General features: G+C 40.9%; 1 protein-coding gene across 2 annotated transcripts in view; it reads left to right on the top strand.

The window, feature by feature from the left end:
• Window positions 1-1,728: 1,728 nt before the first annotated feature.
• LOC149840055 (1-acyl-sn-glycerol-3-phosphate acyltransferase BAT2, chloroplastic-like) overlaps window positions 1,729-12,289 on the top strand; it is a 41,025-nt gene continuing 30,464 nt past the window's right edge. The window contains exons 1-5 of one of the 2 annotated variants that reach the window (XR_016431524.1): window positions 1,729-2,046; window positions 2,153-2,347; window positions 2,429-2,835; window positions 2,954-3,055; window positions 3,127-3,437. Coding sequence is in view for 1 of the 2 variants with exons in the window: in XM_090004329.1 (XP_089860455.1) it covers window positions 1,920-2,046; window positions 2,153-2,347; window positions 2,429-2,835; window positions 2,954-3,055; window positions 3,127-3,354 (1,059 nt within the window). In the remaining variant the exon portion in view is untranslated. Of the gene's footprint in view, window positions 2,047-2,152; window positions 2,348-2,428; window positions 2,836-2,953; window positions 3,056-3,126; window positions 3,738-12,289 lie in introns of those variants that run through there. The other variant, XM_090004329.1, reaches the window with a different exon arrangement.

Raw genomic sequence — 12,289 nt, 5'->3', positions numbered from 1 at the left:
TGCATAAAAAAAGGGCTTTTTAGCAGCGGTCTTGACTGCCGCTAAAAACTTTTTTCCCACCCATGTCCTTAGTGGCGGTCAAGATCACTGCTAAAGTGTTTTTCAGGACAACAAGAACTTTGCACGCCGATCGCATGTACAACACAAATTTGTCGGATTTGCATCTGACAAGTTGGGTGTTTTATGATACACCATTCTTTCTCTTTCCATAATATATATATATATATATATATTTGCTGAGCCGGCTGGACCAAGGCAGACTGGGCCCAGGCCAGCCTTCGGGCTGCCCGGCCCATTACCCACCTATAGGATCATGTGATTCAATCATGTTTGAAAAATATGAAAAGTGATTAATGTATCAGGTTTGCTTGCACGTGAGAAATGAGGATCGTTCTCTCATGCTTGTGTTGGGACCAAGCAAATGTCCTTACTAAGCAAAGCAAATGTTGTTGCACCAACGGGGGGCGTCCCTTGTTTGGCAAGAGCTGTTGGTGTACGTCACCATGTGTTGGGACGTTGCAAGTTCAAAACCCATTGGTATGTTGTGCAACTGGTGGGGTCTGCCTACCCCAGCTTGCCTATAAAAAATTCAAGTGCACTGTTTCTCTTCTACAAGTCCTAAAAAGAAGTTTACTCCCAATTTGCTAGTTTTTCAACATAATTCCTACATGGCTGGGTTGGATCGGTTACCAATTTTGGGTCGGGTTGGTATGTGTCCCAGTCCCATATCCAACTGGATCTGAAACTATATTCTGAAACACGATTTTTTTTACCCACATCTTTTCCTCTTGAAATCCATGTACACGGTTTCAGATCAATGGGATACCCAACCCTAGATCCAACTTATTAGGAACCCTAGCTGCAAGCCATTAATCTTTGTCTTTGGAAAAATGGGAGACAGCGCAGACACCGTTTTTCACAATATTTTCGTTAAAGACATGTTTGGAAGCGAGAAAATGCCAAGAAAAATGCAAGTCAGTTGGCAACTTTTCTATTCATTCCAAACACAATAAAATTGTTGAAAAGGAAAAATTTTCTTATGCTGATTTTTGACAGAAAAACTTCTCCATCTCAGAGATGGAAATACTTTTTCTATAAAAAAAATTCAGTTTTGAGGTCAGCAGATTAAAATTTTATCATGTCATGCAGACAAGAATTTTTTTTCATAAATGAAAACTTCTCGTAGGCAATTTTTTTTTATGAGATTTCTTTTTGCTTTCAAACGTACCCTAACTGCGTTGGTTACACACGGGGCCTGCTAAAGAGCTTTGGCATGAAACCAACCCTGCACTGGAAAATGATTTCCCGTGAGGGGAAGAGTGGTGTGATGCCACTTTCATAGAAAGTGTGTTTCGTATAGAAGATGATGTTCTCAATGCTTCTTTCTCACGTGGCATTCTCATTCATGGGAAGACACCTTTTTTCATATCTTTTTTATGAGCTAAGTTTTCGTTTGTATCATGCAACTTTCTTGAAAAAGTGTTGAGCTGGCAATCCCGATGTATTTCATATCTTTCTTATGATCTGGTGTCAAACAAACGCTCGCTATGTTTTAGTTTGTTTCATGCAACTTGAAAAAATCTTCAGTGTCACGCTGGTACAAGGAACCATAGTTTTTCCCACCACCTATCACGTTTTACGTGTAAATCATTTTATACCTCATCTTCTGAAAGTTTTCGCATAAAAAGGCTAGGTTGGCGATTTTTTTTTTTTGAAATTCCTTTCTGTTCTTATGTAAAGCCTGTTTATAAGGAACGAAACAAACGAGCCTAAGAAAACTTATTCTTAGATTTCATTTTTTCAACATTCAGCGATGGGAGGAGGTCAGGTCTCGTGTTTTCCCTCTCGTTTTCTTTTGTTTGGTTCCTCAAGTAGAACCCCGTTTTCCCTGCAATTTTCCCCAAACGTAGAAGAAGAATATGATGATGGCGGCCATCTCCGGCCCCTCTCTCGGCCATCCCGAGTTCGTGTTGGTGCCTTCTTCTCTCAACAAGAACACCATCTTTCTCAGAATCCCTCATATTCGTACCCGTTCGATCTTCTGCGGTATCCTCTCTCTCTCTCTCTCTTTCTCTCTCTCTCTCTCTCTCTCTCTCTTTTGGGGTTTCTTCAAATGGGTGTTGTGTGTACGTGTGTTTGTGGTTGTTGGAAGGGTTTCAGAGGGGGAAGACCGGTGGCAATTCCGGCCTCTTCTGCGATTTCCGTCACCGAGATCCGTCACCGATTAACTACCACTTCACTCACACGAGAAGACCACAATTTCCTTGTAGAGAATACGTGGCACAAGCCGAATTCTCCGGTAGCGGAATCCCTTCTCCTTCTTCTTCTTCGGTGGATTCCTCCTCAGGTACTCTTTCTCTCTCTCTCTGAAACTTGCTCTGTTTGGTCTCTCTCTCTCTCTCTGAAACTTGCTCTGTTTGGTCTTTAGATGTATCCTTTTATTCGAGAGTACGGGGAATTTGTTTCTACATGGTAACGGGAGTCGTAGCGATTCCGTTGTTCTTGTTGATGTTGGTACTCCACCCCTTCGTTCTCTTGTTCGACCGGTACAGAAGGAGATCTCACCATCTTGTAGCCAATGTCTGGGCGAGCGCGTCTTTCTACCCCTTCTGTCGGATTGAATTTGAGGGATTGGAGAATTTGCCGCCGCCGGACTTGCCGGCCGTGTACGTCTCTAATCATCAGAGTTTCTTGGATATCTACACGCTTCTGACTCTCGGGAGGAGCTTCAAATTCATTAGCAAGAGAGGGATCTTCCTCATTCCTGTCATTGGGTGGGCTATGTTCTTGATGGGTGTCATTCCGTTGCGCCGGATGGATAACAAGAGCCAATTGGTATTCTTCTCTGCTTTTGATTTTGAGTTTTCAATTGCATTTATCATGTAATTAATGAATTGGGGTTCGTTGATTTCCTTATTTGAATTGATTGATCTGTTCCGTTTGAGAGAAATAGGAGTGTTTGAAGAGGTGTATAGATCTTGTGAGGAAAGGGGCATCTGTTTTCTTCTTTCCGGAGGGTACGAGGAGTATGGATGAGCAGTTGGGCGCATTTAAGGTAAGATTTTCCATTGAAATATTTTGTGGAAGGCTAGAATCAGGATTTATGGTTTGGCTTTTGATTGACAGAAAGGAGCATTCAGTGTTGCTGCTAAGACCGGCTCACCCGTTGTGCCGATCAGTTTAATGGGTACCGGGAGGATGATGCCTAGTGGAAAGGAAGGGATCTTGAATGCAGGATCTATTAAAGTGATAATACATAAGACTTTAGAGGGTAACAATGCTGATGAGCTGTGTAGTAGAGCACGGAATGTCATTGCACAAGGGCTTGTGCTTCATGGATATGGAGTTCAATGATATACAAAGCTGTGGCAGTTTTTGTTTGATTTTGGTGTGAATAGTCAAGAGCAGAAAATGGCGAAAGAAAATTTGATTATAAGGTATTATTTATGGTTTCCATCATTTTTCCACATCATTGAGTATTTGGGTTGTCATGCATCGTTGGTTGGCTGATTCATCAAGCTTTTCCTTTGGATTATTAACTTGAGCACAATGCGTGCACAAGTTGGAAGGATGGATTCAATTGGCTTGATGGTTAACCAGCTAACGTTTCCTTATGCTTGATGAGGCAGTGTAGTTTCATTTAGAGCCATCTTGTCCTCCTCATCTTGATTCTTGTTATCTTTGTTTTGTAACTATAAGTTTATTACTGTTTAAGAAAAAGCGGTTATTCGCTATTCTATGTTTCTCCTTCTTTCGCCATTTATTTCTAATTTCTCCTTTCTATATGAAGAATATTTTCAAACTCACAGACCAATCGATCGATTATCTATTGTGACTTAGTTTCCAAGTTGCCAAAGAAAATTTGATTATAAGATGTTCTTTATGGTTGCCATCAATTTTCCCACATCATTGAGTATTTGTAATCGAAATTTGGGTTGTCATGCATCGTTGGTTGGCTGATTCATCAAGCTTTTCCTTTGGACAATGAACTTGAGCACAATGTGTGCACATGAGTTGGAAGGCTAGATTCAATTAACTTGATGGTCAACAAGCTAATGTTTCCGTATGCTTGATGAGGCAGTGTAGTTTCATTTAGAGCCATCTTGTACTCATCTTGATTCTTGTTATCTTTGTTTTATAACCATAAGTTTATTACTGTGTAAGAAAAAGTGGTTATTCACTATTCTATTTTTCTCTTTCTTTTGCCTTTTATTTCTAATATCTCCTTTATTTCCATATGAGTTATATTTTTGAAGTCACAGACCAATCGATTATCCCTTGCGACTTCGTTTCCTAGTGGCTTATAGATCCTTGGCCGGAATTAGGAATACAAGTCCAGTGTCTGCATGAGAAAACTAACAAAAGTTAGATTCTAGGCAAGTGTTTTGATCAATTTTTTTATTGGAAAGGTAATACTAAAGATAAGTGAAGCTAGTTGCCAAAGCTATGGAAAAAACTTCTGCTTGCACCAAGCATTGACTGGCTCATCATCCGAACTGTGCAATGACAACTTGTTTCTATATATCATGGGTCAATGTGAGACAAATGCCTGTACAAATTGTGGATTGTGCCAGGCATGGTTATAAGGTGATTCAGTTGTCTTAAAGAATTTTCAGCAAAATATACAGAGTTGGATCTCAAAATGTGCACACATGTTCACTGTGGCAAATCTGTTACCGAGTTCTTTACCATAGGCAGTGAATAGGATCTTCCACCCATGAATGTATTACACTATATTATTGTTAACTTGCGAAATTTTCTTGCCCAAATACCATGCTTGAACAAGCATGACTCTCGATTAATAATTCCAAGCCTAGGTACCAGATTATCCAAAAAGTTACCTTTTACCCTGCCTTCCCTTTTCTTCTCCGAACATTTACTTCTTACAATACATCTACATGCCATCCTTGTGAATTGATGTGTTTCATCCTATTAAGCGTTCTTAAGCTATAAGTTTTAGCATACTTCTTAGAATACATCTACATGCCATCCTTGTGAATTGATGTATTTCATCCTATTAAGCGTTCTTAAGCTATAAGTTTTAGCAAACCATAAATGTTGCTCTCAACTCCCTACTCTGATAATCCAAGTGTCTATATCAAAAATACCTGGCAGCTCAACTGGGCAATGGCTGTTCTGATTTTGCCCATGGCTAGGCAGCATATCCTTCCATCCAGGCTAGGGCAATGAACTCTGTCAATATTTTCTCTTTATACGCCTGTTCAGCTTTTAATAGCTGCTGTTATAAGCATGAAAAAGAAAAAGAAAAAAATGAGATGTGTAACACAAATTATGGACAAATGACGTTCAAACAACAATCTTAGTTGTCAAAGGCGCCTAGGCGCTGCCTAGGCTGGGACCGCCTAGGCTTAAGCCTAGGTCGGTCAACTTTTTTTTTCTTGCGTTGACTGTATTCAGCTTGGAAAAAGTCCCTTTTCCTCCTTTTTCACCCCTTTTTTTGCGTTGACATGTTATTATTAGTCTATTGCTTATTGTTGATTGATTTTATGTTGTCTACATGTTTTTTATTAATTTTAGTAGTTTGTTTACATATTTTGTATGTTTTTTTTGTTTTTTTTATTTTTTTTATTTGGGGTACCGCCTAGAGGCCTAGGCCTTTTTAGGGGCTCACCGCCTAGGCTCCGCCTAGCGCTTATGACAACTAAGACAACAATGAACAAGGGGAAAAAGATGTGGTGCAAATATGCATCTTTAATGGTTTGCGATATTTAGCCATGTAAAATTGCTAGTGGTTGTTAAACATCTTATGGTACATAGAATGTGACATGTATAAAATGGTTTAGGCCTGAAGTATTGGATTGAAAAGGCTCCAATTGGAATATACTGATATGGCCTTTAGCAAATAAGAAATAGGTTTCGTCTAACATGACAATGAAGAAAGTGCTCCTACAGTAGACACATCTATTTGTTGAAGTAGCAATCTCTCGCTATGTGTTTGGGCAGATTGATGAAAGTCGTGATTAATCTTCTACCCTATAATGCTTTTATCATGCCGTAGAGATGTAGCTACATGGTGTTGGTTTCATATATCTATTTATACTTGTTGATACATTCACTCATACTAATGTTTCCTTACCCTTGCAATTTGTGTTGGATGCTATCAGTCTTATATTTCTAATTGTAGACACCCAATTTTGGGCTAAGATATTTTTGTCATACCAAAAATCCATAGCGCTTATTTCAATCTGTTTTTTAGCCTTAAAAACTACTTTAATGTTTTTGACCAAAAGAAAAGTTGAACAAGAAGTTCTCAACTTTTGAACAAGCCAAAAATTAGGTTGATCCGACACCAGGATCAAAGTTATGACCAAAATTTGATTCAGAGTAATAACGACAAATGAATTGTCATTATTACCCATTTGAATTGTGGTTATATCTATTTTCAAAGCAGATATTTTTGGTCGTAATGTCATATGTCGTTGTCTTTTAAAAATCCCTGTTGTTATGTATTATAGCGTCATCATTTGTCGTTATTATGTAAGATATAACAACCTATGTCACATGGGTGCGGGTGCGGGTGCGGGTGCGGGGATTCGGCACTTCCAAAAAACCCGGGTGCGGGGGTGCGGCAGGGGCAAAAATGTAATAAGTAATATATATATATATATATATATATATATATATATATATATATATATATATATATATATAAAGGGGGTTGGGGAATAGGCGGGGTTTTTTTTTAAAAAGGGGGTTGGGGAATAGGCGGGTTTTTTTTTTTAAACTTTGCAGCTGTCAGGCAGCTGCTGACAGCAGCTGACAGACAGCTGCTGCAGCTGTGCTGACAGCACAGCACAGCTGACAGCTGCTGTCAGCACAGCTGACAGCTGCTGTCAGCAGCTGTGCTGACAGCTGCTGTCAGCAGCTGTGCGTGAAAACTGAAAAACTTACTTTATGCTGACAGCTGCAGTCAGCAGCTGTGCTGACAGCTGCTGTCAGCAGCTGTGCGTGAAAACTGAAAAACTTACTTTATGCTAGGCAGCTGACAGACTAGCATAAAGTTTTTTAAAAAAAAATTCGAAGCCCATTTGGGCAATTTTTTTTTTTTTAAAAATGGACATTAATGATCCTGGGTGCGGTCAACGCACCCAGGATCGAGTTGACCGCACCCGGTGCGGCACCCGCACCCGCACCCGCGTCGAGTCGCGTTGACGCGGGTGCGGCACCCTCCTAGCCGAATCCCTGTGACATAGATAACAACAAATGTTTTGTCATTATATCTCATTTTAAACGGTTCCTTGGATCATGCTATCATTTGTCGTTAATGGAAGACTTAACGACAAATCAATTGTCGTTATTACTTTTGAAATGTCCTATGTTTTTGGATGTCGACAGCCTCAAATTGGCACATCCCAACTTTCCTTGGACAATTTTTTGATAGCCCAAGATATTCCTTCACTTAATGATCTCCATTAAAACCAAATCCTATCCCCTAATCCCCTCCTTGAGATTAAATCTTAGCCATCCATTCAAATCCTTTGAATTTTAGTCATTGATCTTTCTTTGGATATCAAATACGTAGGAGACGTATCCGGATCTGCCAAAAGCCTATAAATAGGGGTGGCCTTCCCTCTCCATGAGAGATATGGTCTTTGTCTTCCTATCACTCTTACTATGCCGAAATCTCTGCAGAACCGCACCTAGCCTAGTTCAAGCCTACATCAAGCCTAGTTTAGGATCCAAATTTCCAACTTACCGATTTCCGAACTTACCCATTTCCGAACTTACCCATTTCCGAAGCTTGAACCATGCCGAAGTGCCGCCAATGCTCAATGATCGTAGAAAGGACTACCTAAGTTCGTGGTAAGTTGATTTCATTTTGATGTATTTTAATCATTTTTATAGATTCAAATTTATCTAATGTTCGCATATTATTCTTTATCTTGTATTTTTTCAAGTTTTAGTGGTTCCCACTATCGAACTCGCTTTTTTTAGGCTTCCATGTCTAAGGTATGCTTCTTCTTCACAACGCAGTTCCAGCAACAACGATCCAACGTTCCTGATCCGGTTGATTCCTACTCAAATTCGAATTCGGATCTTTGATCCATTTTCTAAATAAATTTTCAGTGAAAAACCTGCATTTTTTATTTTTATATAGGACATACAGGCATCCTGGAGTTCCTTTCCATCCTATAGTGGCATGATTGATATATATACCAGTCACGATATATGAGGTTCAATTATGAAATCATCCTTCTTGCAACTTCCTTTTGTGATTGTGGATAGGTAGGTTTAGTCTTGTCCTTTCTCTTGTTGGCCTATAGTTTTGACTTATGTTGGTCTATATTATTAGTTGTAAGGCTCTTTTTCATCATTTCCTTTCTATTTGTAATGAGAAGGACAAGACTTTAGAAACTTAGAATAGAGTAGCCCTTGTGGTCACATCTGATGTAAGCACTACATAAGCTTATGTCTTGTTTCAGATAAAAGTTTCACCTTGGGTTTGTTAGAATTATCATTCTTTGAATTAGATATAACATAAATCTATCAATTGTTGGTTATAACTGTATACGTTGGAGCATGCTTCTCAGCTGGTCAGGAAAGCTCCCATCTGGACTATAATTGTCTCCCAATTTGTTGGAGCATGAACCAAAAGCCAGAAGGTCACCTACATAGAAGGATCTGATGACTACAGCATGATCTTGTTTGCATGCAAGTTTGCAACTACAGCTGGAAAAATCTTTTGAAGAAAACACTGAAAAAATTTGATTTCTATCAATTTATAAGCATAAAATTGTACATTATGGGACACATGTTCTATTTGAATGTCATGCAGTATGTGTAAAGATATCATTGCACACACACACACACACGCACAACGTGGCTTAGTCTTCTCCTGACCAATGCCCACAAATTTCTCTCTTCTCTCACTTGCCTAACATGAGAGGGAGATTATTTATTCATATGAGTCCTACTTTACATAATTTATAGGACCTCAAGATAACTCCAACTACAAAATAGTAGAGACCTTGCTCAAGTATGAAGGATAAACCTCTAAATAGTCATCTCTTGAGAAGGCAATGAGCTCCATGAGCTGGTCTTTCTATTCATGAATGAGATGATATTTCCATTTACTACATTCTTTGAGCTTCTTTCTAGATTCTTCATCTTGACATCTCCAACTGATGAGCTGGACCAGATCATAGAGCTTGGATCTTGATTGCCGTTGGACCTTGGATTTGTATTCTCAACACTCTCCCACAAACCAATCTCCATGTTGAAAATCCAAAGAGATAAGAGTAGAGAGGTTAGGGTTAGAGGAGACACAACAAAATGGGGAGAACAAAGTTCTTGTATTGCCTGACGAGAATGAGGAACAATATCTCATCGAGGGTCGACCCCTTTTAGTACAACATACAACAACAACAACAACAACATAAAAGAAAAAAATCTAAAATGACTACTATGCCCCTTCTTTATAGGGTATATACAAACTAATATATATATATAAAGCTATTTTACATAACACTATGCTACTCTATATTATATAAACTTTCAATACTCCCCTTAAAAATTGGAAGGATGTAAAGGAATCACTCCAAGTTTGGAAGGGAAAGAACTGAAATGCAAATGAGGACTTTTTGTAAACACATCTGCAATTTGATTATTTGAGCTGACATGTTCAAAAGCTATAATCCCATCTTCATAACCCTTCTTGTATAATGACAATCTATATCAATGTGCTTAGTGTGCTCATAAAACTCTGGATTCCTTGCAATATGAATGGTACTCATATTGTCACAATATAGCTGAGTTTTCTTTTAACATGAAATTCCCAATTCCTTTAATAACCATCGAATTCAAATAATCTCAGCCACTACTTGAACCATTGCTCTGTATTTTGTTTCTGCAGTGGACAAGGCAATCCTTTTGTTGTTTCTTGCTCTTCCACGAGATTAGGGCGCTTCCAAAAAATACACAAAACCCTATAGTGGAAAGATAATCCCTAGTGGAGCCTCCAAAATCAGCATCACAGAAAGCTCTCAACTCTTTGCTAGATGAAGACAAGAAGAATGTACCATAGTGCATAGAATCTCTGATATACCTGATGATCCTGAGCATTGCTGCCACATGAACTGATCGAGGAGCACTCATAAATTGACTTACTATATGAACTGCGTGGATTATATCTGGTTTGGATATAGTCAATTATATAAGGCTCCCAACTAACTGCCTCTATACTACAAGATCCTCTAGCTCAACGACATCAATCACTCTCATCTTCAAGTTAGCCTCTATGGGGGAATTTACTTGTTTTAAGTCATCTGCCATAGAGCTCTGCGAAGTCTACACACCTTTTGGATCTGAGTATCCTTATGGTAACTCCATATACACTTCTTGTAAATCCCTATTCAAGAATGCAATCTAATTTCCAAAGATCCCACTATTGTGTGGCTGCCACTGCTAAAAGAGTACAAATCGTGGTTATATGAGCCACAAGAGCAAAAGTTTCTGCAAAGTCAATTCCAAACTGCTGACTGTACCCCTTAGCTACCGTTCTGGCTTTTATACCTTTCTACTGACCCATCTGCCTTTGTCTTTGCCTTGTACACCCATTTGCTGCCTAATATTTTTCTTGAAAGGAGGTTTTACTAGTTCCTATGACTGTATTCATTCAAATGTGTCTATTTCATCAACCATGGCTCTTTGCCATTCCTTTCCTGCTGCTTCTGCATAGGACTCAAGCTCAACATAAGAATGAATTAAGGTTAAGAAAGCACAATGATGAGGTGCAAAAGACTCATAAGACACAAAATGAGACGAAAGTACAGTAGGTCTAGAACTTTTACGTACCTGACCAGAAGATGAAGAAGATGGTAACTCTAAGTTTTGTTGTTGTCCTGGATTTGCTGACGTAGAAATTAGATCAAGATTGGCCTCTTCATTTCCTTGCTTTTCTACTTTATCTAAAAATAAAATTTCAATCACACCTTCATGTCTTATTGAGTAAAACTGACCAAATCTATCTCCTCTAGCTAGAACCTGTAATAAAGTGCCAAATGAGTGAGGCAATATCTTCAAGAGCAAGTACAAACACATGCACATACACAAGAAGCCACTAATGGGCAAGATTGCAATAAACCACAAAAGTGGTAAAACACACAAGATAAGGTGAAAAAATATATTCCACTCACATGAGGCTTCACTAGAAGCTTAAAGAATACATGGGGCCTATGTCACAGGGACTCGGCAAAACAGGTGCCGCACCCGCGTCGACGCGACGCGGCGCGGGATCGCGTGCGGGTGCGGTCAACACGACCCTGGGTGCGGTCAACGCACCCAGGGTCATTTTTGTCCAAATTTTTGGGCGAAAAAAAAAAATTCCCCCCCCCCCCGGATGAAAAGGAGGAGGATTAGGGCAAAAATTTTTTTTTGCCCTAATCTCTCCTCTCTCTCCCCCCTGAGCTCGAGCTCTCCCATCGCCGCCCCAGCTCCGCCGCCCCCAGCGTCGCCGCCCCCAGCGCCGCCGCCCCCAGCTCCGCCGCCCCCAGCTCCGCCTCCCAGACTCCTCCTCTCGGCTCGCAGGTATGTCTCTCACTGTCTTCTTGGGTCGGCTGGGGAGGGGCCGAGCACCCCCCCCCCCCTCTCTCGGTCTCTTGTTGGGTCGGCAGGGGAGGGGCTGAGCCTCCCCTGCTCCCTCATTTTTCGGCACAAGAGTTGCCGAGCCCCTCCCCCATCTACCTCTTTTTTTTGGGTCGACAGGGGAGGGGCCGAGCCCCTCCCCCATCTTTTTTTTTTTTTGGGTCGACAGGGGAGGGGCCGAGCCCCTCCCCCATCAGTTTTTTTTTTGGGTCGACAGGGGAGGGGCCGAGCCGCTCCCCCATCTGTTTTTTTTTTTGGGTCGACAGGGGAGGGGCCGAGCACCTCCCCCATCTTTTTTTTTTTTTGGGTCGACAGGGGAGGGGCCGAGCCCCTCCCCCATCAGTTTTTTTTTTTTTGGGTCGACAGGGGAGGGGCCGAGCCCCTCCCCCATCTGTTTTTTTTTTTTGGGTCGACAGGGGAGGGGGCGAGCCCCTCCCCCATCTGTTTTTTTTTTTTGGGTCGACAGGGGAGGGGCCGAGCCCCTCCCCCATCTTTTTTTTTTTTTGGGTCGATAGGGGAGGGGCCGAGCCCCTCCCCCATATGTTTTTTTCTTTGGGTCGACAGGGGAGGGGCCGAGCCCCTCCCCCATCTGTTTTTTTTTTGGGTCGACAGGGGAGGGGCCGAGCCCCTCCCCCATATGTTTTTTTCTTTGGGTCGACAGGGGAGGGGCCGAGCCCCTCCCCCA

The sequence above is a fragment of the Nuphar pumila genome, chromosome 4 (assembly GCF_984573655.1).
Source record: "Nuphar pumila chromosome 4, dmNupPumi1.hap1.1, whole genome shotgun sequence".
NCBI classification, from domain to species: domain Eukaryota; kingdom Viridiplantae; phylum Streptophyta; class Magnoliopsida; order Nymphaeales; family Nymphaeaceae; genus Nuphar; species Nuphar pumila.
This window is presented reverse-complemented; position numbering and strand designations above follow the sequence as displayed.